Here is a 27,560-nt window from a genome sequence, read left to right as displayed (position 1 = left end):
TAATGAAATTACCCATTTTTTATTTTTCTTTTTAAATTTATTGTTTTTTTAACAAAATATTATTTGTACTGAATTATTTAAATTGAGTGAAAATTAATAATTTTAGAATTATTATATTTAAAATTATATTATTGACACATAAAATATGAAATACCAACATGTATATGCGATTGATGTTGATTGTAACTATGTATATTCTAGATATTAATGATATCCCTACCATTTATTTTTCAATTTCAAAATATTCAACATAAATTATTATTTTATAATATTGCTTTTAAAAATAGTGTTTGTGAAGATCTAATCAATCTTAATCATGGACCTAATTGTAATGATAAATTTTAATAGAAAAAAAAGGCAAATATATTTTGTAATGATAAGATTAAAAGCTTCACTCTTTTAATTCGTTGATGAGACCATTCTTTTTGCTTGTGTATGACACGTGAAGTTGTTTGCAATCGCAAATAACGTTCTCTCTTTTTTTTCTATTAAACAACCAATATTTTTTCTATTAAATTTTTTATCCAAAATTGTGTGGTTGATAGAATAACTAGACAGTAACATGTGACGTACCATACGTATCTTATGCTGACGTACAAAGATTAAATGGATAAAACTTTTAAGAAAAGAACTAATTTGAGTTAAGAGAGTAAAATACAATCTAACTCTTCTTTCTTTCCGATAATTTTCCCTCTTCTTCTCCGAAAGGCAACTAAATCTCAAATTTCAAAACTATACAAATTCCTACTATGAGAAAAAAAGAGAGGTATAAATCTAAATCTAAACATATCAATAAAACTAAAAAACATATCAGAAGGTTCTTGAGAAGTTCAAATATATCTAAAACAAATAATATTTAACAAAATAGATCATAGCAATAGGAAAACTAAAAATCCCAGTTAAATTGTCTTTTAGCTTTAGTTCAACCAGTTCATATCAGTTACCAGTCCATTCGAGCGGTCCGGTCTAGTTCAAACAACACTATAAATAAATAGGTATTTGATTTATGAAAAAACATTTCGTAGAGGGGAGTAATATAAAATTTAAAAATTAGGGATAAAATTAAAAATTTTGTGTTAAACTGACTTAAATTGAATTATTAATTTCTTGGAAGGACCAAAAGCTGTAAATTTTCATTTAGTTAAAACTTAAAAGAGACTAAATACAGCTGTTCACCTCAAGAGGGCCTAAAAATGCAATAATACCATCTAATTAAGGGTATGAAACCTAACAAAATTTAAAATTGTCACGTATTTTAAATACTAATTCTTTAACATATATATATATTGCATAATTTCATTATAGATTTTGATTACATATATTCTATTTACTACGCATTTCACACAAGCACGACACCAAAAATTGAATTGATATAATGACTTTTTTGACCATCCAACAGGGGCAAAGCTAGAACAATTTTTTAGGGGCGAATACAATTTTGATTTTTTATAGTCTATATCTTTATAATTTTTAAAAGATTAAATCAAATTTTTTATAATTTTAGAGGGGCCAAAGTGTAATTTTACCTTTATTAATTTAAAATTTAAATTTTTTTAAAGGGCCTAAATAATAATTTTCTAATTTAAGAGGGGTGGGGCCCTTGCCAGTTCACCTAAATTCACCTCTGCCGTTCAACTTATAAATTTTAGTTTTTTATTTAATTTCCGTCTCTTTAATTTTGAACTTATATTTTTTTGTCAAAATACCTCAAAATGAATGGAAAAGTTAATTTTATTGACATGGCATACACGTGGATTTCGTAAATAACACGTTAGCATTTAATTAAATTTTTAAAATATTTTTAATATTTATTATATTTTAATAATTTAAATTTTTAAAAGAGTTTTACAAGTTCTTTGATTTTTTAATTTTAAAAATTAATTAAACACCGACATGTCATTCACGTGTATACAATATCAACAAAATTTAAAAAATAGTTAAAATTTCTACTTATTTTAAGGTGACTTGCCAAAAAATGCAACGCGTAATTTTAAAAGTGAAAAAAAGCAAAAAAAAAAAAAACTATATAGAGGGTTAAAGTGACATTTTATAAAATTGAAGGGCAAATAAATAATTATACCAATTTGAATTAACTATTGTTTATAAAGCAGCCGAGGCTGGTGTTTACCTAATGCGGGAGGAGTGTGTACGTTTCTTCAACAGATTTGACTCACTTCACGAGTTTTTCCACGCACCCTTCAACAATTCAAGCCTTCTTCATTGATTTTGCACATGGATGTATTGTTTAATAAATAGCTACATCCAAACATTGAATTCCCATTATTTCCACTAAAAATTCATCATCTTTTTATCTCACACATATAAAGATTTGAAATTTATTATGAAATAGATACAAACCCATTTTTTATAAAAATTATTTTTCAACTTTTTTTTTAGCTTCTCTAAATTATAGGAAGTTTTTGTTTGGATTATATAATTAAAAAATTATAATTTAATTGCTGAATTATTTAAAAGTTTTCATTTAAATTATTAAATTATTCAAAAAAATTTATTAAAGTTATTGAGTTGTTAAATCTTTTTTTAAAGTTTCGTTGGTGAGTAGGGGTGAAACTAGGGGGCTGGTAGGGCCCTGACCCCCCATAATGGTAGGCCTTTAAAATTTTAAAAATTTTAAATTAATAATGATAAAATTACACTTTGATCCCCTGAAAATATAAAAATTTAATTTAATCCTTTAAAAATTATAAAGATATAGGCTATTAAAATGGTGAAATTACATCTTTGCTATTGTAAAAATTACAATTTAATTTTAACCCCTAAAAAAATTTATGGTTTCTCCCCTGCTAGTGAGCTCCAAGCAACAATTTTGGCAATCGGTACGGCGGATCAGTACCCATCGATGAGTAGAAGAACATACCTTAGATCCAAGTCGATCAGAAGGTTAGTGTCGAAGATTAGAGAAAAAAATTGTTTGAATTTTGGTTTACAGATTCGTAACGTCTAAAGATGTTTTATGAAAAAAACTGAACTATAGAAAAGAAGGGACAAAATACCTTTCGATTAGTGCAAGTAGTGCGAATAACGAGAGCCATGTACCATCGATTTTAACAGTCTAGTGACTTAAATAAAAACTTTTGAATAGTTTAATAACTAAATTATAACCCTTTTAAATTAAAATATCGAAACAAAAATTTATTCATAATATAGTAATTAATGGTGTAAATTACAATTTATGTTAGTTTTTAATTCCATAATCATAAATTTTTAAAAATTAAAAGCATACCATAAAATAAATAATTTATTTGTAAAAGTTGGCTCCAAAATTACACCAAATTTAATTTATACTTTATATAACAGAGGGTGTAATAAATAGTAATAGTTATGTTGTTGTGGTCTCTTCTCTCTTTTTATGTCACATTGAAAGTGATTCGCATTCGATACTGCCGTTAACTCAAATCTCTCTCAATTTTCATCACAGTTAACGCTGGCCTTTGTGCTTTTATTATACTTTGCTTTGATGATGATATGAAAAATGCACGTGGCACGCTGGAAATATGCTACCTGCCCACCACAGCCCGTGTCTGCAACTTTACTTTGAGCTTCCTCTTTCAAAATTGTCACCTTATATTGATTTCTCACTTCTAGATCAATCCTTATAACTTTAGAAAACGACTGTCAGAATTTAGTTTTACTTTTTTCGATGACAGACAGATAAAACATCCGTCATTTTAATTGAGTTTTACGAAATAAATAATGGTGAATGTTTGATCAAATCGAATGAAAAAATCTTGAGTGAATCGAGTTTACGGGTCTTACTTTATCATTTTAATTTAACTTGAAATTTTTTTTAATCGAGTCGAGTGAAATGAAATTCGAATTGAATTAAATCGAGTGAAATTGTTCGAATTAAATTAAAAAATTAAACATGTTAAATGAAAATATTATTACAGTATAACTTATTCCATGTTAGAGCACATAAATTAATTAGCCCAAAATTATTATTTTAAAATTATAACTTTTTCTATATATTTTTTATATTTTTTAATTTTTTTTAAAAATATAAAATTTGAAATTTTCATAAATATTTTGAATTATTGAAAATCATTTTAATTATTTTGTAATTTTTATTGAGAGAGAGACCAAATTGCTAACTTTTAAAGTTGATAGGGATCAAAAGGGTATTTACACTAATTTGTTATTCGAATTGTGAAATTCAACTCGACTCGAACTCGAAACTCGATTCAATTAACTCGAAATTAGAATGTCTTTATCGATTCGAATTGAGTTTTGCTCACCCCTATCTTGACGAGCTAGAAGGTCTTATTCATTCTCTAGCAGATGAGTGATTGTCTCATATTTGATCTGATTCATTGTTTTAATTTGTACTATGAAATTCCATACTGATATAAAAATTCTTAAAATATAGAAGAATTTGTTCGAAAATGTGTATTATCTTTACTTTATAACTCACTTTATTAATAACATGCGAATTTACATTTTCTTAAAAAAAAGTGTTGTGAATTATTTAATATTTTTATATCATCCTAATTTATGGCATTTCCGGGATCTAGAATTTGGTTTTAGGATTTCAAGGAAAGAAACGTGATACACGAAAATTGTACTCACAACTTTCCTTTTCAATATTTGATTTTGTTAAGCAATTAAAATTATAATTATTAAAATTTAATAAAGTTGAAATTAGGTATTTAGAATATAAATTAAATTATAAATTTGAAATTAATAACAACACATTATATATATAAAATTAAAATAAAATGATTTAAATTGTAAGTAAAAGAAAATTTAATTCACTGAATATATTAAATAAAAATATAAAATGCATTCCAAATATTTATTATATTGTTGTCATTTTTCTTGAGTTGGTATTAAATATCAATACATATTCAAAGTTTAGTCAAGTGATAAAGAAAATATTTTATAGAGGTTGGCGGCATGGATTTAAATATTAGTATTTGCAACTTTTATTAATTTTGAGTAATAGGAAAATACAAAAATACCATTATAATAATATAACTTGTTTTAAGATATGCAAGGCATGAGTTTATGTCGAGTTTACTCGTGACATCAATTTAGTCACGCACGTAAATAATAGTATAGATACATATATAGGTTGAAAAATTCTTAAGTCTTTGTACTTTTTGTATATATAGAATTTAGTCCCTTTATTTTTATTTTCGAAACTTAGTCCTCTACTTTTTGGATTTAAAATTTTAAGTCTATTTGTTAAAATCATTAAATTCATTCTATTAAATTCTTTTGTGTGGCATTTTGAAATAATAAAATACTCACTTGATAGCCATATAACAAAATACAAGACATTGTAATGGATGGAATTTAGCGAAGATTTTCAACAGTATTAACATTTGGACCTAAATTTTAAATTCAAAAAAAATAGAAGTATTAAATTTCAAATATATGAAAAGTATAAGAACTTGAACCATATTTTAATCTTATACATTTAGACCTACTTCGGCTCTCGGCTCTTTTAGATGAACCGGTCTCCCTTGCTTCGTTTTGATTTCCTCCGTATTGTATCACCGTATTCACATGAATAATTATAACCACAATAAACTGCTATAAAGCATGTTCGAACTGAAATCGAAATACATCTGAATCTAAATCAAAATAAATTAAAATAAAATCTATTTAAACTAAAATAATACTGGTAAAATTTAAATCAAAATTCAAAATTTTCGGTAACCAACCTTTGTTAAGCACTCAAGCCTAAGCACATAAGTCAACAGGTGAAAAAGGAAAACATTGACTACAAACATATAATATAACCACATGTTTCCCCAAACTCATGAGATCATATTCTTCCATCTACTACCAACCCTAGATGCTTCCATTAATGGCCTCAATTTATTTATTATTTTCTGATATATTTCTTTTTATATAAGTGCAGCATCACGATTTTTAATTTTTAATTTTTGATGCAATGTCTAGAACTACCCATAGCCCCTCTTCAACCCGTAAATAAGAGAATAATACGCTTCAACGCACTTGAACCCACGTCCTCTTATACTAACAGCAACTGAGCTAAGACTCAATCGTCAACCTCAATTTATATAACACACATCAATTTAATGATTAATTTGTTTATTATCACATGCCTATTATTAGTTATGGAAGAGTTGCATTAGTTATTGAATATTAATTCAAAATAGTTGGTCCATGTTTAACCCATTTCACTTCTAACACGTGCTGCATACTAGGAATACGTACCGATGACTGCATTACACCACACGTATAAGCAAACTACGGGGAAACTTCCCACCAAATTTACCGCGGGGGACCCAAATAATTGTGAAAGGAAAGTGGAAGAAGGTAAAAAAGAGGAGATGCATGCATCAGATTATACAAATTGAAATAAAACGACAAATCCAATTGATAGGTTTGAATATAAAATTTTATAAAGGAAAGAAAGAAAAGCAAAGGGACCCGCTGGCTGGCTAACCGCAAGCTCTTGAGTTTGGCCATATGCCACCATTTTCAAATTATTGCCATTATAATTGTTTATATTCCCTCTTTTATGGAGTTATTTTTTTTTATAACACTTGCCAATAAGTTCGATGTAATTTCGTTTTTAATCCCTCTTAAAACTTAAGACTTTAATTTTAACCAAATGGAAAATTTACATTTTTGACCTCTCCAAAAATCATTTATTCAATTTGGACTAGTTTTTAAAAAAAAAAATATTTATTAACCTTTAATACAAAATTTCTAGCGTTGTCGTCCTTATTTGATAGTGTTGCCAGAGATGGAAGGTCCAAAGTACGACTCTCATCTTGCGTAAACCATGTACAGATTGCCTCTAAGTTTATTTTGACTTAATTCAAGAGGTGGATCGTAATAGAGGCCAGCCTTCCCCTTCCCAAAATTTTGAAAATTTTCATTATGTTTTTTTAATTTTTTTTAAAATTTTAATTATACCCTCACAAAACTTAGTCTCAAAATCTGTCGCTGCTTAAATCGCACATGTGGATTCTTGATATATTCAAATTATTAATTTATTGTATTATGTAATGCTTAATTTCGATTATAATTTACTTGCTTTAATTACAATTTTGCTTGTAAACTTCATTTTATTCCATTGACCCTTCTCTTTGGGTTTTTTAATGTAGAATAATTATCCAAAAATCGACGTCAAATTATTTAACTGAACTAATGAAAAATTAACCTCAAATTAAAAATAAAGGAATTAAAATAGTAGGACTAAATCCTGAAAAAGAAAACATATAGTATTTGAAATATATATCTACTTTAGATTAGGATTTAACAGATTTATTCCTTCTAAATTTGTGTTAATAAAATTATAAATTTTTTAGATCCACCTAAGCTATGATTATAATAAAATAATGGTTATTTAATTTCGGCAATTTGGAGATAATTAAATGATGACGACTTGCTTTCCTTTCCCCGCTATTGTTCACAATTATTGGTTGCCTCCAATTACCTGGGATTTCTCCCTTTAAACCCTAAACTAAGCTCAACCTTAATAATATCTCACCACATCACAAATTTTCTATTTCTTTGCTTCTCAACCGTAAACAACACACTTATACTTGTAGAGTAATTCCATTTCGATTATCATTATTGCAAGCTTTTTAGAAAAGATCGGTGATAGAATCAGTTAGGTCATCGATTCGTCAGTTCATCTGATTCAATTAAATAAATTATTGAAAATTTAAAAAAAATAAAAAAAGTTAAAAAAATCCAGTTCAATTGATCTAATAACTTTCTCTGGACTGATACCTCAACTTATTCTAGTCTAATTAATCATACTATCCGAATATCTTTTGATAGTTTTGCATGTTTACTTTTAGTTATATGACATGTAATAGGTGTTTTGTAAATGTCTTTATTACTAGTTACTTGTGGTAGTTGCTATACTTGAATGATTTTGGTCTTGAAATGATTTTGGTTTATGTGAATATATGCCTTTCATATTTGGCTTGTAATGGTTCATAAATAAGTGTTTTTGATCATTTGGTTGTATGTTACTATCGAATGACTATATTGTGATAGAAGTAAACTTGAATGGGATGTATGAAAGGTAAGATTGGCATGTGTTCTTAGTAAAGAATTATGGGCTTTGTATGCAACTTGGTTGAAAAATTGGATTGTGATCTCAATGAGGGCACATTGGTTAGGCACTTGGGATGGATGTTTTAACATGATTTAAGCTTGTTTAATTGTGTTTTGAGTAAGTCTTTTTTATGGAAATTGGATTGCTTGATGTCCAAGTAAGCATGTTTTGGTAAACTTGAATTTGAAGGTACAAATTGGAGCACATAGCCGTTTGTCATTGTTGTTTTAAGTGCAAGTTGGTCCACACGAGCAGAGAGAATTACACGGCCTAGCGACACGGTCGTGTGATCTTGAACCACACAGGCAAAGAGAGTTACACGGTCGTGTGACCTCGAGCTACATGGTCACAGTGAGTTATACGGCCTGACCACACGACCATGCGACCTTATATTACACAGGTACAGTTAGTTACATGGTCCACGTACATAGGCATGTGAAGTAGCCAGACGGGCGTGTGAAATAAATACAACCATATTTTTGAACCACACAGTTTGGGTTTTGTCAAACGACTGTGTGACTCCTATTTTCAAAATTTTTAGGTTTTTATGTTTTGTTTCAAAATGACCCTTGATTGTTTTCAAATTATTTTTAGGGCCTCTTGGGCTCAATTTAAGGTCTATAAATATAATTTTATCTGGAATTATATGAGTTATGGAATGTTATTAGTTAGTTTTGTATAATTGTTTCTTTTTTAAGTTAAATGTTATGTACTGCACTATTACACTCCGTAACCCTAATCTGGCGACAGAGAAGGAATAAGGGTGTTACAACCGCCTTTGCCCACAACCACTGGTACCGATAACCCTTACTCCAAACTCCTCAATTTCTATATTATTCATCATTGCACTATCTAACTAGGAATTGGTTGTGGAGCTATCGACATAGCTTTCCACCTACTGGATCTCGAAGACCTCATCCTCACCTATATATCTCAATCATGCCCTCCATTAACCTTAGCCTTAAATGCAACAAACTTGTTTTGGGCGACAACCTAAATACACCAATTCTCACAGTTTTCTACATCAGGTTGTAGTTTTTGGCCCAACTTAAACATGGTGCTTGCTAATAAAAAAAAAAAAAGGAAAAGTAGAATCTGTCTAGGTATTCTTCATGGTTTCCTCCCCTAAATTACTTTATTTTTAAGATTATTATTTTATCTATAAAAATATTATTTTAATAAATAAATTTTATGTTAGAATACGAGAAAAATATATATTCATTTATTTAGAAATATTTTTATAACTTCGTATGTATTTTTTATAAAATTTTATGTATTTTTATCAAAAAGAAATTTTAAATAATTTTTAATTTTATTTTAATTTTTAAGAATCTAGACTAAATTTGAGAATGTGTAAAGTTGAGGGCTAAATTTGTTCAATTTTTTAGATTTAAGATTAAATTGATAGAATCTATAATTATTAGGGGCTAAATTTGTTATTAGTCAATAAAAAGACCACTGTTAGTGATTTAATAGAAACACGACCAAAACATTAAATTTTAATAACATTAGTGACTAAAATAAAAAAATTAAATTTATATGACCAAAACAGAAACAAGTGGAAATTTTATCCTTTAAACAAGTGGGTACCCACCAACACAAATTGCATGCTATTAATTTTGTTTTAGAACCATATTCTTATTCTTGATTAGGTTGAAACAAGTGGGTTCACCCACCAACGCAAGTTGTTTAAATTCTTTATAATTAAGTGACTTAATCATAATTTCACATCAATCTTTAAAAAATCTTCAATAACCGATACGACCTTAACTTTTGTATTTTATATAAAGAATGCCGAGTTCTACAAGATCAAAGAAATAGGCTAAAATTTGCTATTAATCTCTGTATTATGTGTAAATTATTGATTTAATACATATATTTTAATTTGGTCATTTTGAGTTTATGCACTTTTCGAATTTTGAAATTTTAGTTTTAATCAAATTGTAATTGTTCAATGCATCAAGTTATGTTATTTTCAAAATCTTATACAATAAACATATTATTACACGTGTAATACTATATCGATTTGCTATTTTCACATATTACTAAAAAACCATTTAATGAATTTAACAATCGTCGTTTCAGTCAAAAATAAAATTTCAAAATTTAAAATTTATAGAGACTATGAATGATCAAATTAGAGAACATAGAGTAAACCTACCACTTTATGTATAGTACTGAAATTTACCCAAAAGGTTTTAACTGAATCAGGGCTGAAATTTTAAAATTCAATAAGTAAATGGAATTTGAAAGCAGAAAGATATAGAGAATAAATTCACACTTGTGCTACAAAATTAATAGAGAATCCGACCAAGAAAATAAAATTGTTGTATTTAAATTTCAAATTTATAGAAATTGAAATAATTTTGTTCACATTTATAATTTTTGTGTGCTTAATATTTTAATAATATGATTGGCATATTCAATATATCATTCATATAGATTATACATGTCAAGTTTTGAGTAAAATAAAATGTCTAACTATTTATTTTATGTAAAAAAATCGATTATTATTTTTGAATAATCTCATTATAGGTTCTGATCATATCTGCTCTTATTGACACAATACATTGAACTACCCACAGCCCCTCCTCAACCTATAAGTAAGAGGATAATGCATTTCAGACTAATTTAAAATGTTAAAAACATGAGAAGTGCAATTGTATGACAAATTCACTACTTGGATAGAAATGTGTAAAATTGCTTTAGTTTTACATTAGTATAAGTAGATCTCTTCCTCTCTCTCTCTCTATATCACTAATGAGATTTTAGTTTAATAGGCTTGCATTTTGTACAAATCATGTATGATATCTCCAGACTTATTCTAATTTAACTCGCACCTTGTGTGGGTTATATCTAAATTAATTCTAGTTGCTATATGTGTGAATCTCTCTCTAAACCTCGCCTTAGGGAAGCTTCACCAACTCTGGGACTAACACAGCCCGCTATCAATGCCTTGCCAAGTTGAGAGGCCTTGCTTAGTAGAGTTGCTATTCACATTCAACACATTCAACACGTTGAACCTTGTCTTTCTAACCTCACAAAGTCAAGAGATCATGTCCGTTTCTTACATGGATGACACATGAAACTCCATAAAATCAATTCAAATCTGATAGTCACTGAAAAACTCTCTAAGTTGCCTATCAAGGCAACACCTCACTTGAACATATGTAAAAAGCTGAGAATGGTTTGGCAGTCAATACCCCTTTTCTTTAGCAATGAGGCAAGAGAAGCTTCCCACAGTTCAACCATCCACACAGCATTTTCATCTTGTGAGCCATAACCTCCTCCAACATAATTTTATTTGTATCGTCGTTAATCTAGATCCGATTACAGATTATTTATGTTCATACTCATTGTCGTGATTTGATTAGCAACTTTAATAAGTAAAAAGATGATCAAATTGCGATTAATCTAATTAACTCCGACAAGACGTGGCCTACACGCTTCACTTTGACAAAATTAAGATTGATTAATAATTTTATAAAATGTTGACGTTAGGGATACACCGAACTTAGAATCCAAGTTGGCAACTGGTTTCAAAGCTTTGCTCATTAAAATTGCCTCCATTGACCAATTTGTACGGGATGAAATTCCAATTATATATCATAAAAAATATAAAAGTCTTGTTCTATTATAGATTCTCTTTTATTTATTTATTCAAAATTTAACAAGCTTTGAGTAAAAATATTATGTTCTTGAATAAAAAGATTGGCTTAAAATATGAGTTAAGTTTGTGTTTAAAATTTATGAATATTTTATATTATATAATTTAAAACTCATAAAAATCAAATTATAGTACTAAAATGATTCATGGTAATAAATCAACATCACTTTCATCACATTTTAGAAAGAATGAATGCTACATGAGATTTTAAAAATGATAAAAATAGGGAAGGAAATTTGAGTGTTAGTGTTAGGGTAAAGGAGCTGATTAGAATAGTCATCCATCAGGTGTGAGATAGCAATGTCAATGACATGGAAATAGGGGTTCAACCTTATCTACCATCTAGATTGATAATACTATGGTAGTTTGTCAATTTTAACTACAATTATAATTTATTAAATTTTATTTATTGTTATTATCAAAATTACTCAAATCAAATAGATGTTTAGATCCTAAAATTTCAACCTTTTAATATTAATGTTATAAATACTGAACTCGAGGTTAAAGCAGATAAATTTTAAAATAAATTTATTTGAATTTTTTTCAAATTTTTAGATAACAAAATAATTTGGGGATAAATGATTGTTTAAATTTTGTTTTTGAATTAAATTATCTGTAAAACAGACTAAATTAGGTGCAAGTTTTTTTTTAAATTTTGGAAATTAAAAGTAAAAAAGAGAGGAGAAAATCAATCTAAAATTTCTAAATAATTAGTTTTCTTGTTTCAAACTTAAAAAAAAAACATAGGCAAAAAACTAGGATTTACAATTTCGTTAAAAAAACTTAATTTTTTTAATAATTAAATTTCAATTTTAGTGGAAAATGAAATCCTAAAGGAAAATATTTTACAAACACGGGTAAAATTAGGCCCAATTTTTGGAAAACGTCTTACCGATTCGGAATCAGTAACACATTTTCCCGTTCTCCCTTCTCCTCTCTACACCGATCGTAGGGCTCCTTGATCTGGTTTCGGGCTCCTTTCCCCCCATTGATTTCTTCTTCTTTTTATAAATTGATTTGGGGATTTTCATTACTGTGTGTTGTTTTTGTCTGAGATCTCTTGCTTGGGTTTTCTGCTAGTTTGGGTTCTCTCCTTTGCTCAGGCTTTCTACAAATTCCGCTCTTCCTCTCTTGCTCGGGTCGGGTTTTTGTTTTGTAGCCTGTGGTGTTTGGCTTGTCTAGGGCAGACTTTCTTCACAGACTTTCTTTAGAAAGGTATATTTTCTTGTCCATAGTTTTGTGAATCGGTTTATGGGTTAGTTCCTTTATGTTCTTGGTTTCTTGCTCATATATTTGGTGGTTGGGAATAGTAACTGAAAGATTTTGGCCCCTGGTTATGCTAAATGTCACCTCTGCTCTCATTGATCTGTGCCGACAGTCTTCTCTGGTTACCACTTACTGTGTCCTTGGTCGCAGCTTAGATTTTAATCCATGCTTTTGATGTTCTAACAGCATCAAATGTAGTCAAATGTACTGTCTGTTTGATAGGGGAAATGATTTTCCGGAAATGGTTTTCCCCATTTTCCTGTGTTTGATTGGAGGAAAATGATTTCCTTTTGGAAAATCAATTCCAAAACACGGGAAAATCAACCCTATATTTCCGGAAAATGTCTTACCCCTTAGAAATCGGTAAGACATTTTCCACAGCTCATCTTCTCACCGTTGAAACCATTTCCATAGCTCCTCATCATCTCTGCCTCATTTCCTCTGCTATTGTTGCTAATTTTTTGTATCCACAACATTATTGTTTTGTTTTCTTAAGCAGTCTTCCCTAACCCTATCTCCCCTCCTCCATTTTTTTCCCAAATCCAAAATCAAGGCATCAAGCTACCTCCGTCCTCCATCGATCCACCTCCGATCTACATCCGGTCCTCCACCCAGTTCCAGTTCCAGAAAATCAAGGGTTTGTTTATTCCGAATCGCCAACAAATTCGTATTTAAGGTAAACTCTTTGTTTACTCGTTGATGTTCATAATTTGTCATTTAGCATCACTTGTCATTTAGTGGTTTAGCTTCTTTGCTAAATGTTTGATTTATCGATGATTTATTTGATTCATTATTGCATTTGATTATGGTAACTTATTTTAGATTTCGGGTTTGATTTCCGTCTTTGATGATGCTTCAGTTCTATTCGGCTTTGTTTAATTCATTTTGAGTTTGTTATTAAAAGAAAAGAAATGATTGCTTTTCTTGGCATTATTATTGATTTTGGGTAGGATTTTCTTTTTATCTTTTGGGTTTGCATGGATGTGATTCAGATTGGATCGAATAAGGCCAGAAGATTAGTATTTTGGGTCTAACTGATTGTTTGTGTTCTGAATTTCATTTTGGAGGTTCGGTTTTTCTTTTTGGGTTTATTGTTTTGGAAAATCAATAAAAAAAGAGCAACAATGGGATTGCTAAAGGTTCGGTTAGGTAATTAGTGTTTCATGTAGGAGTGAGTTTCATTGTTAGAATTGATTGGATCATACTATGTGGAGAGCAGTAAAAATTGTTTTATAATAGATTCTATAAAGCTCCTAATCTGATAAGAGCCAACACTCCTATTTCGATGAGGACTACCATCTGAGCGAACTATATTAGAAACTTTAAAATTCTAGCAAATGAGTACTCAGAAAATATTCTGCAACTTCAACTTAAAAGACATGTGAAATGGTGATTTAAAGGGGAAAAAATAACTAAAAATGACTACTCAAATCCCACTCTCAAGTGATAAAATTCTTTATAATAATGCCTACTTAAGCACCCAACCTAGCATGCTTCAAGGATGGTAGAAGTTCTTTGCCAGTGTTTGAGAGACCTAGTTGTCACATTTTTCTGTTGATCCCAATGGCTCTATTTATCGGTCAAATAATGCTGTTATTTATGCCACCTCAAACCAACTACAAAATCCAAGACTGAAACCATTATTTATGCCAACCCAGAAGAACAATATGACATGTTAGCAAGATCCATAAATGAATTCCCCACTGGGGTGATGCCTTTAAATATGGAATGATAGGGGTGTATAAACCAATTCTTATCCTGAATTTTCTCCGCCAAAAAATGAAAGCAATTATTCAACTCCCGAATCATGCTTGAGAGAACAAAATGTCCTTACTAATGCATCTTACAGTCTAGAAGAGAAAAGTACCTTCTGAGAAAATTTATGTGAGATTATTTAGGAGTTTTAGGTGACTCAAAATCACTAGATTCCCTCACAAAGCATCTTCAAAGCTGTGATGTTCAAATAATTGATGTTCAAAATCACTATATTCTGTACAGTAGGAGGGTAGCAATGTTTGAACGTATGATCTCTTCCAATACTCTTGAAGTCGATCCACAAAGTTTGAAGATTTTATGCATCCGCTCAACCTACAAAAGATAAATGTTGAGATCACCACACTCCAGAAATGTTCAACTGTAGGACTAAGTGTACTACACTTGGATAGTTCTATCGGTAAATTCTGAACATTTAGACAATTCTAGTGTAGACAATACATTCATTGTATGTTCATAATTATGTCGTGCCGGTGAAAAGTACGACGAAATAACGATTCATCGATAATGCATGCTCCAAGAAATTTTCAACTAAAAGTAAACCACATCACCGTGTGTGTACGCACTACACCAACAAAGAATGCCTCCCTCTCCCTGCAGACTACATTAAAAGCAAACACCGACACAAAACAAACACAAACTCATACCTCTCTCCGAAGAGCAAATAATTTGACACCTACAAGAGAAATGAGGTGACAAGTAAATTCACATAGCCTAATCCCTAAATAAGATCATAGTTTTGGTCTAAGCAATTTTATACGTAGATCATAGAACAGTGCCACTATGCCTACAAAATTTGAAGCAAAATAGTCAATTTGCTGTATGGTATGACTCGAAATACTTTCTGACCATAAATAAAACCAAATAGAACAAGAAATTTAATCCAGAGAAAAAACAATAATGTAGAACAATCCATCCTCTTCAAATTGCGAACTACTAGTTGGAGGAAAAGTATCTTAATTACTCACACCACTAGCATTGGATGCCAAATAGAATGTAGCTCAAACTCAACTATAGTAAAAATATATCATTTGCATCTTTATAAGAAGCAATTAAAATATAGCATTGCCTGCCATCAAGCAACAGAAGGTTCTTGTACTCCAACAAACATTTCACTATCAAAATAATTTCTGAAGTAAAAAAGAAATATTTTACACAAATATTATTTAAAATATTCAAAGCTGTTTTATTTGGCCTACAAATAGGCAACAATTAGTTAGATATTGATATTTTAAGAAATCATTAACAATTTGCAAAGTGGTCATAATTAATTAAATAGTTAGTGAATTCTAATAAAATGGTGATTAATTAAATAGTTAGTGAATTCTAATCTAATGTAAAAATAAGTAATCTTATTTTATTTTTTGTTCATTATATGCTTATCAAATATATATAGTGATCTTATAAAATCTTGCATCTTTTGTAGTAGTAATCATATATTTGTGTGGCATTATTTTGTGTAGATGGATCGTAATCAACATCAAATGGCAATTCTTGGAGTCGTGGCTTCAGCTTTTAGCTTTTGGGGCTCTTTGGATTAAAAATTACAAACTAGGAAGGAAATTGCTTCTCGCCTCGTGTGAATCGAGATTATGAAAGAAAACTATATTAATAGTATTTTATATAGTGGTGACCAGCATTGCATTGATATGATAAGGATGAGACCGATCGCCTTTTTTAATTTATGTGATATTCTTAGTACGAATAATTTGTTAGAATCGTCTAAATCTGTCGATATTAGGGAGCAAGTAGTTATATTTTTACATATAATTGGTCATAATGTAAGGTTTCGAGTGATTGGATCTAGATATTATAGATCAATTCAGACAGTTCACCATTACTTTAGGGTTGTATTGAGAGCTATTTTGAAATTATATAGACTAGTTATTAGATTACCTGATGAGTCAACTCCTAGTGAAATTAAAAACAATCCAAGGTTTTATCCTTATTTTAAAGATTGTATTGGAGCATTAGATGGAACTCATATTCGTGCATCTGTTCCACCTAGCTTGCAAGGAAGATTTCGTAGCCGTAAAGGGGGGACAACACGAAATGTATTGGCTGCCATTACATTTGATTTGAAATTTTCCTATGTTCTAGCTGGTTGGGAAGGTAGTGCACATGATTCTCGTATTTTATGTGATGCACTTTCACGCCCAAGAGGATTAAGAATTCGGAAGGTAATATTTATCAGAAATAGTTCCAGTAAGCTCATAGTTTATTAGTATTAATTATGTATTGTAAAATTGTAGGTAAATATTATCTTGCTGATGCTGGATATGGCATCCGAACTGGATGTATTACCCCATACCGTGGTGTTCGATATCATTTAAAAGAGTTTAGTGCTGAAGGGCCTGAAAATGCAAAGGAACTCTTTAATCTTCGCCACTCATCATTACGGATCACTGTTGAACGTGTTTTTGGGATTTTGAAGAAACGGTTTCGTGTATTAGATGCTGAACCATTTTGGAAGTTTCAAACTCAAGTAGATATAGTTTTGGCTTGTTGTATCATTCATAATCATATAATGGGAGTTGATCCTAGTGATTTACTTAATCAAGGATTATACGAGGGTCCGAGTTTGATTCGACAATACAAACTCTCACGAACGAGAAGAAAGACAAGAAGCAAGAGAATGGTCGCTAAGAGATGAGATTGCACAAACTATGTGGACTGATTATATGGCTAGAAATATTACGTAGATTTAGGCTTAGGGTTATTGTTTCTATGTTATGTATGTTTTAGATTTTTTTTTTGTAAATGTTGGTTGGATAATGAGATTGTTGGATTTTGATATATGTCTTGAATTTTTTAGATATTGATTATGTTTTAACATTGTTGGATATTGAATTGATTATTATGTTTTAAGCTTGTTGGATATTGAAATTATTGACAATGACAATTATTTTATGTAGAATGGGTAAGGGCAACAAAGAAGGGACCTCCAAGCAATTCAGGTGGACAAAACCGATGGAACATGTTTTCCTTGAAATTCTAGCAGAGGAGGCTCGAAAAGGAAATAAGCCTTCTAATACTTTCAAATCGGTTTCTATTAATCGAGTTGTTGACGCCATTTCTTCTAGATTCCAAGTCCAATGCGATCTGAAGCACGTGGAAAATCATTTGAGGACGATAAAAAATCGGTGGCGATTATATGCAAAATTCGAGGTGAAAGTGGTTTTGGATGGGATGATAACATGAAAATGATCACATGTGATAGAGCGACATACGATGCAATGATGATGGTAATATATGTATATATATGTTAAGTATATTTCAATTGTTTTTACTTGTTATTCTAATTGTGTATAATATCCAACAGCACACAAGAAGTATGAACCATTTTGAATAAAATCATTGATCATTATGATGAAATGGCTGTAGTTGTTGGCAAAGATATGGCAACAGGAGTTTTGCGAACATTTCTTGACATAGATTTGGATGATGGTAATGAAGATTCAATGCACGTGAGACTACGACAATGAAGAGGTGAAGAGGTAAGAACAAATGTATCTTCATCTCGCACATCCAAACGTAAAAGAAAAAGTGGTCAAGAAGGTCTCATTGATGAACAAATTAAATTTGTGGGTGAGCAACTTGGCGAAATTGCTAATGCTTTGAAACAATTTACTGCCGACAATACATCACAGCTTTACGAACAAGTGATGTCGATGGAGGATGAAGGATTTGATGATGACTTCTTGTGTTCTGTGTGTGATTATCTAGGGAGTCATGAATCAGAGGCCAAAATGTTTTTAGTTAAAAGTAAGAAGCATAGAAAAATTTGGCTTCAAAAATTTTCTCAGGGTTGAAGATATTGATACTTTTATGTGGTGTAATATTATGCACTTGGACAATGTTGTTACTATGTGGTGTACTACTAATTATGTATTTGGATAATATTATTTCTAGTACTCATTATGGTTTCGAAGCAATTTATAATTATTCAATATTCTTACTAGTACTCATTGTGGATAATATTTTTCAATTTATAACGATCAATATTGTAGCTTATTATTGAGTATTATTATAAATAATCATTGCAATATATGTAAAACAATTTAAAATATAAAATTTATTAATATATATTAATATATGTAAAAACAACTTTTAGGAAAATATTTTCGGAAATCATCAAACAATGAGAAAATATTTTACATGATTCAATCAAACACCAGAAAATATTTTCCAGTAAGTCATTTTACAGAAAAGTAAAACATTTTCCAGAAATCATTTTACGGAAAACATTTTACAGCCAATCAAACAGACCCGTAGTTTAATCCATGGTTTTATCGTTGGTCGCAGTTTATTACTTATCTAGTTAGAAGTTAAATTTGTTAGTATTTGATGCTAGAGAAAATGGCTTCCTTTGATACTGGCAGGTTATGTTTCAATTCCTTCTTGTTCAGTTCAACATATATTGAATTTCTAGATTTAGCTTAATGGATACCTAGAGCTCTGTGTGAAGAATTAATGGCTAAAGGGCTATTGTTTGAATTGGTTATTTCTGGCTTTCATTGAATATTTTTGTCGAGTAAAAATGATATGGCAATTTGATTCCTATAGGAATTAAAGTCCTCTAGTTTACTTAATTTGTATGTTGAATGCTTGTTAATGATTTATTTCCTGAAGATGTGTTTCTAAGAAGCTGAAGATGTGTTTATTTGCTGAAGTCCTATATGATAAAACAATTGTTTTATTTGCTGAAGTCCTATATGAAGTCCTTAATTAAAGTCCTATATGATTTATTTGCTGAAGAGTGACCTTCTGAAATCTGAAATCTGTATTTGGTAAAGGTTCCCATGGAATTATTAGACTTTAAATTTTAATAAGGATTTTACTGCATCATAGTTCTATTACCTGCATTCCCCCATTTATGTTTCAATGCACGAGAGAAATTCTGTCACTTTGTGTTCTATTACCTTGTCCTTGTGTCATCAACCTTTGGATCTTCATGGACTGAACTTGATTTAAAATTGGAGTTTTCACGTGAAGAAAAAGAATTTTCTCTGCTGAAAGAAATTTTAAAGCTTGGTATACATGTAGTTAGAGGTGTTCATGGGCCGGGCGGCCCGGTCCGGCTTGAAATATGAGAAGGTTCAGGTAAAAATATAGGCCCGAAATATGGGTTTGGGCAAAAAAATAAGGCCCGTTTTAAAAACGGGCCGGGCCTCGGGCACGACTTTTTGGCCGGGCCTGCTCTGCCCGACCGAATATAATAAAAATATTTTTTATATTTTTAAATTTTAAAATATTTTAAAATATTTTAAAATATTTTTTAAAAATGGTGTTTATTTTTAAAAACGGGTCGGGCTCGGGCTTAAGAATTTTTCCTGACCGCCGGACAAAATTCGTGCCCATATTTCGGCGGGCGGGCCTAGTATGCGGGCTGAACTTTTTACTGGGCCCGCCCGCCCGACCCATGAACACCTCTACATGTAGTGGTGTCTAATGCATTTTCCTCCATATTTTTGAAATTCACGAGGCGCATTTTGAGACTTGGAAGTCGTTCTTTCGGGTTTTGGTACCTAAACTGCTTGTGGATGAAATACAAGAAACTGCTGCAGAGTGCTCTGATTCTTCCAAACTAGGCACTAACTTGAGGGACTCAAGCTTCTTCCTCAACAGTTTGAGCCTCTTCTCAGCTTTGTTCATTACTTTGGTCTCTTTATTTGAGGTTTTTCATATATATATATATATATATATATATATGAAGCTTGTGTTGTTTCTTATGGGATAAATTTTTGTTTAGGGTTAATTTTATAGTACATCCTCAAACTATCATCTAAATTTTAAATTGGTCTCTATAAATTTTGTTTCATTAAGTCCTCAAAGTATATGTATTGTATCCACTAAGCCTTATCAACCTATTAGCTTAGATGAATTTCAAATTTCATGTTGATTATATTTAAAACATGCAGATCAAATATGTATTTACATACGTGCTTGTTGTATAGACAGCTTTTATTTGATGTGTTTATTATTGGTGTTGTATGTTTTTTAATCCATTATATTAAAGTTGTTAATGTGGTAGGTGCACAAGTGTTTATAATTTGTGTATGTGTTTTTTTTAATTTTATAAGCAAATAATCATTGCAATATATGTAAAACTAATTTAAAATATAAAATTTATTAATATATATTATGTAAAAACAACAAAATCATTGCAATATATGCACAAACAATTTAAAATATAAAATTTATTAATATATATATGTAAACACAACTTTTCTGGAAAATATTTTCAGGAAATCTGCCAAACAACTGAAAATATTTTACACAGATTCATCCAAACACCAGAAAATATTTTCCAGTAAATTATTTTCCAGAAAAGTAAATTATTTTTCAAAAATCATTTTTCAGAAAACATTTTAGTGCCAAACAAACAGACCCTTATTATAATGAGTATCTGTATATTTCTGGCTCCCACTCCCAATTCTGAGTAGCATAGCTGGTAAATATCTGTGTATATTTTCAAATTGATGATTTTTGCTGATATTAAGTTGCTCTGTAAACAGAAATCAGCGAACATTCCGTCCAAAAAAAAGTGCACCTTCAGGAAGTAAGGTTGGTTACTCTTTTTTCTTAAATAAAATATAGTTAACACTGTCCATTGCCTGCTTGTTAGAAGTTGATGTGATTCATTGTTTTAAAATGTGCTTGAATCTTTTCATTGTTGATCTTATTTCCTTCGCCTGTTTGTTGGGAGAGTTCTGGACTCTTATTTCCAGTGTCCAAGGATCAAACCTTGGCAACTTCAACTATCAGAAAAAGGGAAGTTCTTGGGTGCGAGCATGCAATTTTAGCACTGGAAGTATGCTAGAAAGTGTCCAGAAAGAGAAACAAAATATTGCCAAGCACAACTTAACATCTAAGAAGCATCCAAGAGAAGAAGAAAAAATGCTCACTTACCATTATTTCTATTTAATAAATTTTATTGCTTTTGGTGTCACTTATTAAAACAATAACTTTACGTTACCATGTTTTACTAAAAAATTCAGTCGCAAAGTCGAAATACTACAAACTTCAATGCTCCACTGATATAAGTGATGGTTCTACAGCCCCACCTGTGGAACCCAGTCATGGATGTTAGAGGGCATTTTGTGCACATAATAAATGTGATAATTTTTTTTTTCTAATTAGGGATCCACTTCTAAACATGGTTAGTATTGCTGTTCGGTTGTGCTTGATAATAATTGAATAGCCTTGTTGAGGTTTCTATCCAGTTCCTAGAGCTGGCTTCTCTATAGTGTCATTATATAAAATGCTTTCTGGACTTCATTCTGCTGTATTAGTTGTTTGGCAGAATTTGCAGTTCTCATCATAGTATTATCTTGACATAATGCAGGGTGCACAGCTTAAAAAGCACATTGATGCCACAGGATTTCTATTAAATACCAAACAAATTTCCTTTTTATTAGTAGTATTTAAAATATTTATATACCCCCAATATATTTATTCCTTGCGTAGCATTTCCTCGCCTTATTTATTAGTGGTATAACTATAAAGACAATGAGTGTGCTAATAAGAGTGCCTTGATATTTGACTCGTTTGTTAGGGAAATAAAATGTTACATTACAAAGTCAGTTCTAGAAGACCCGTTTCAATTCAATCTCTACTGATCTTCAAACTCTTCAAAATCTCAGTAGTCACACAAAGAAACAAACCCTCCCAAAAATCATGTCGGATGGTATCGCACGCAGTCGTCTTGCAGAGGAACGAAAAGCCTGGCGCAAAAATCATCCCCATGTATCAACATTCTTCTCTTCTCTTCTCACTCTTTTTTTTTTTTAACTATATTATAGTTTTTTTTTTGTGGTGATTTCAAAGGGTTTTGTGGCTAAACCTAAGACAAGGGCAGATGGGAGTGTTGATTTGATGGTTTGGCATTGTGTTATCCCCGGTAAAAAAGGGGTCAGTCTACAAAAAAATTTCTTTTAATCAAAGTTTGGACTTTTGAAGTTTTTTTTATGTTGCATGTAAGCCTAGGATTTACTTGCATTGAAATTTCTATGGTTGTTTACAGATTGGGAAGGTGGGTACTTTCCACTGACACTCAACTTCAGTGAGGAGTACCCAAGCAAACCCCCTAAATGCAAGTTCCCAAATGGATTCTTACACCCTAATGTTTATCCTTCTGGAATTGTGTGTTTGTCTATCATCAGCGAGCGTCGTGTAAGTAACTTCCACACCAATTTTTTATTATTTAAAATGCCATTTTTGCTAAAGCAAAAACCTTGTTTTTCCTGCAAGGGATGGAGACCCTCTATTACAGTGAAACAAATCATAGTGGGGATTCAAGATTTGCTTGATCAACCCAATGCTACTGACGCTGCACAAACAGAGGGACATTAGCTTCACGTATCGGTAAGTAACAAAAGTTTAGCCTTTACTTATTTCTATTGTTCTATAGTTTTGTTTTCCGATATGCGCTAATACAGAACCCAAATGAGTACTGGAAAAGAGTTCAACAAGTCCTGCAATATCCACAGTCTCTCTAGTCATATGCTACATCACCAGAACTGTTTACTGTTATATAAGTCATATTACCGGATCGGTCTTTGCATATGTCAACTCGGTTCCATATTTGACGGGACTAACTTTTTACAGGGAAATTTGTTTGCTATTTAATAGAAATCCTGTGTTAGTTTGAAATTACCCACATTTTTATATTATTTATTTAATTGGAGTAAATAGAATTACAGGCAGCACAAGACTGAAATGTAATGATCTAAAGTTTCAAGGACCTGATATACAAATTTACCTTTTTGAGCAAAGAAAGTGAAATGGTGCCGCTGACAGTGTGGCGGCACTAAACTTGAAAAGTGGCTAATTGCCTTATTAGCGCTCCTTATTTATTATTTTCTTTTTATTCTCCTTCAACTCATTTTTTTATTTAATAAACAAGCCCTCAACCTATTTTTGTAGTTAAATAAGCTCTTAATCTATGATTTTTACTCATAAAAGCCCTTTGTTTTGTTATTAAAGTAAATATATTTTACCTAAAGTAAAACTATTTAAAAAGTATAAACTAATTTGCATTTTATGTTTATGTGAATTTGATGAGAATAGTTTATTAAATAAAAAATTTATGTTTATTAAAGGCTTATAGCTATAATAGTCCCTTAAGAAAAAACCAAAAAAAGTTACTAAGCCCCTTGACTTAATTTGAACTCAGTTGAGCCTTTATCATTAACCTGAAAAATTAATTAAGCTTTTACATTAATAATTTTTACATTTCGTTACATTAACCATTAAAATCGATTGACGGACCAATTAGATGACGAAATATGACAACTCGTGATTTAATCTTTCATATCTCCAATAAAATCATAAAAATATCTATCTATAATATATATAAAAGCACGAGTCTTGAAAAATTTTTGAACTGACAAAAATATACTTTATTGTTAATTATATTACTAAACTATATTAGAATAATAATTTATTAATATTATTATATAATAATAAAAGTAAGATTAATTAAAATAATAATATATTAATGTGAAATTAATTAATTTGGTCATATATTATAAAGGCTCTACTTAAAAAATATTATTAATTAATAAAACTATAAATCAGAAAATCATTGAATATAATTGGATGGATTTAAAATAACAAGAATTCAAGTTTTTAATTAAATAAAAATATTTTATATATAAATACTCTTTATAAATTTAAAAATAATTATAATTTAAGAGAAGTTGTGAGAATTATATATTTCAAAATAATTATAATTTAAACTACAATTATTATTAAAAATATTGTGCTAATTTTAAAATAGAATTGTTATTTAAATAGAACTCTAAGCATAAAATATAGGAAAAAGACAAAAAAATTGTGATAATTATAATTATAGTTTATTGTTATTAGTTAAAAAATTTGACGATGCTACTTTTATTAAAGTAAAGTAAAGTAAAGGAGGGCTAAGAAGGAAATTAGCCACTTTTCAAGTTTAGTGCCGCCACACTGTTAGTGGCACTATTTCACTTTCTTTGCTCAAAATGGTAAATTTGCATATCAAGTCCTTGAAACTTTAGATCATTACATTTCAGTTCTGTGCCACCTGTGGCAGGCCCTCCACCAGGCCGTTATGTTTTTTTTTTTTGTATTATTCTGGTAAATAAAAAAATAATATTATTTTAGTATTTTTTGTAATATTTTTGTAAAAGACCCAAAAAAGGAATCCACCTGAAGTTGAGTGTCAGTGGAAAGTACCCACCTTCCCATTCTGTTGAAACATTTAAAAAAATTGTGATTAACTAATAAACAACCATAGAAATTTCAATGCAAGTAAATCCTAGGCTTACATACAACATAAGAAAACTTCAAAGGTCCAAACTTTGATTAAAAGAAATTTTTTTGTAGATTGACTCCTTTTTTGTCGGGGATAACACAATGCCAAACCATCAAATCAACACTCCCATCTGCCCTTGTCTCAGGTTTAGCCACAAAACCCTTCAAAATCACCACAAAAAAAAAACTATAATATAGTTTTAAAAAAAAGAGTGAGAAGAGAAGAGAAGAATGTTGATACATGGGGATAATTTTTGTGCCAGGCCTTTCGTTCCTCTGCAAGACAACTGCGTGCGATACCATCCGACATGATTTTTGGGAGGGTTTGTTTCTTTGTGTGACTACTGAGATTTTGAAGAGTTTGAAGATCAGTAGAGATTAAATTGAAACGGTCTTCTAGAACTGACTTTGTAATGTAACATTTTATTTCCCTAACAAACGAGTCAAATATCAAGGCACTCTTATTGGCGCACTCACTGTCTTTATAGTTATACCACTAATAAATAAGGCGAGGAAAGGCTACGCAAGGAATAAATATATTGGGGGTATATAAATTTTTTAAATACTATTAATAAAAAGGATCCTTAAAAGGTAAATTTTTTCTTTTTTGAGGTCTCCACCTGAACAAAGGAAAATCCAAGTCTCTCTCTCTCTAACCATGAGTCTCTTCGGTCTGAGCAGGTGACCTCTAATTTGTAATTTCCACTTCTTTATATAATTTTCTCGTAAATTAGTTTATTATTTTCCTTCAATTTATTTTTTTTTCATTTCTTATTTGCTATATTACGTTAATAAATCGTGTCGGATTTGTTGTAATTTTGTAGCCTTTTTGTGATTCAAGATCAGTTATCAACTTCTTTTTTTTTTTGGGCTTCTATTTAAAGCTTTGATTAAAATTCTGGAAAATTTGTCACCTTTCTTACTAATTTTAAGCCTCGATTCTTTTTTTTTAACTGTGCTTGCAATCCAATTGTTTTCTAATCTTGGAGTCATCTGTGACGGTTTAACTATCGTCGTTAATTATTGTTCTTGCTGTGAAAGCTAGTCTTTTATTTCTACGCAATTAATGGGTTTTTTTTCTTCTTCTTCTTCTTCTGTCTGCTTACAATTAGTATGCAAATCAGGTAGTTTTCATGACTGGCATGATTAGAAAGGTCGAAATTATTGGTTTTTGACCTTAAAGATTATATGGCCATTATTCACAAGGTTGAGCTTTGCATTTTGAAGCTGAACTTTATCGACTAAGTAGCAAATTAGGTCTGTTGACAATTTGCAGCCATTTTCAGAAGGCTCGTGGTGGCAGAATGATAACAAAAATTAAAGAAAAAAAGGAATGTCCAAATCTAGTCTAAGGCTAATTACTTTTCAGTTAGAGAAAGAGTCAATGCACAATTAATCTACTGAAGTTTTTATAATAAAAATATTAATTTGATATTTTGCTTGGATTGATTTCATTTGCACTATGCTACTTTGAATCTTTAACTTAAGTAAACATATAAAATAACTTAAATTTAAATTTAATTATAATTTCATAAGAAAATTGTAAGTCAATAAATTTCAATGTTAGATGAGGAAGTCCATCATTGAATGTTGCTATCAGTGATAGCCCCTCAATTGTTAAAATGTAAGCTCTAGAACCTGCACTCAAACTTGCTTTCTTCATATTGAGTAGTAATTAAGAGACACAATTTTATTCGAATTTGATAAGTTGAATTGAACCATTTTTATAATTATTTATAAAATTTAATACCAACATATAAATTATATTTTAGACATTAAATTCGCATATTATAAATTTAAATATATAATTTAAAATAGATTAAAGATTGAACTCATGATTGATGAATATTTTATATATAATTCTGTTGATTGATTTTTAGCTCGATTGTATGGGTATTGTTGTTAATATAGGGAGACGTGAGTTTGAGTACGCTGAAGCGCATCATCTTCCTATTGATGGATTGAGAATGAGCTATAAATAATTTTAAGTATTGTGTCAAAAAGAACATAAATGTTTAATTACTAAACACCTATGTTTGATGTTTCTAAAAGCCTGGTTTAGATGCCCCAATTATCCAAATAAAACAAAACTGAAATTGATTTCTTTATCTAATCTTCTGTTTTGTTGCCCGCAGATTGCTACTTTTGGTTTAGCTTTAACCGCAACTGACAGCTACTTTTCCCCTTTTGCTAAACAAAACCAGCTAGAAACCGTGTAACACTTAACCCCTTTCTTTCAGTGCTTGATTCTTTTCCAGCTATCTCCTGTTTGTTGCACGGTTAACATGGATTGTTAGCTGACTCACACATTTCTTACAGTGATCGATACATACATGTATGCAATATGCATGCATGCAAATCCACAAACATTACTGTATCTTCTCATGTTACTTCTTCCAAGGAAATGGGATATGTTTAGTATGGGAAGCCATTCATTTCGTTGGTGCTGATTCAACATCTACAGCTGCTGTCGGCTGATACACAATT

At 30.3% G+C, this 27,560-nt stretch overlaps 1 protein-coding gene across 1 annotated transcript; it reads left to right on the top strand.

Annotated features, from left to right (window-relative positions):
- Nucleotides 1–22,306: 22,306 nt before the first annotated feature.
- On the top strand, nucleotides 22,307–23,435 carry LOC105776548 (SUMO-conjugating enzyme SCE1). The gene is given in 3 exon segments (XM_052622914.1): nucleotides 22,307–22,526; nucleotides 22,608–22,952; nucleotides 23,031–23,435. Coding segments are annotated over 3 exon segments (516 nt in total). The 5' UTR covers nucleotides 22,307–22,457; the 3' UTR covers nucleotides 23,133–23,435.
- Nucleotides 23,436–27,560: the final 4,125 nt, after the last annotated feature.

Source organism: Gossypium raimondii, chromosome 10 (assembly GCF_025698545.1).
Source record: "Gossypium raimondii isolate GPD5lz chromosome 10, ASM2569854v1, whole genome shotgun sequence".
Lineage (NCBI taxonomy): Eukaryota > Viridiplantae > Streptophyta > Magnoliopsida > Malvales > Malvaceae > Gossypium > Gossypium raimondii.
Note: the sequence above shows the minus strand (reverse complement) of the source record. Positions and strands in the feature narration are given on the sequence as shown.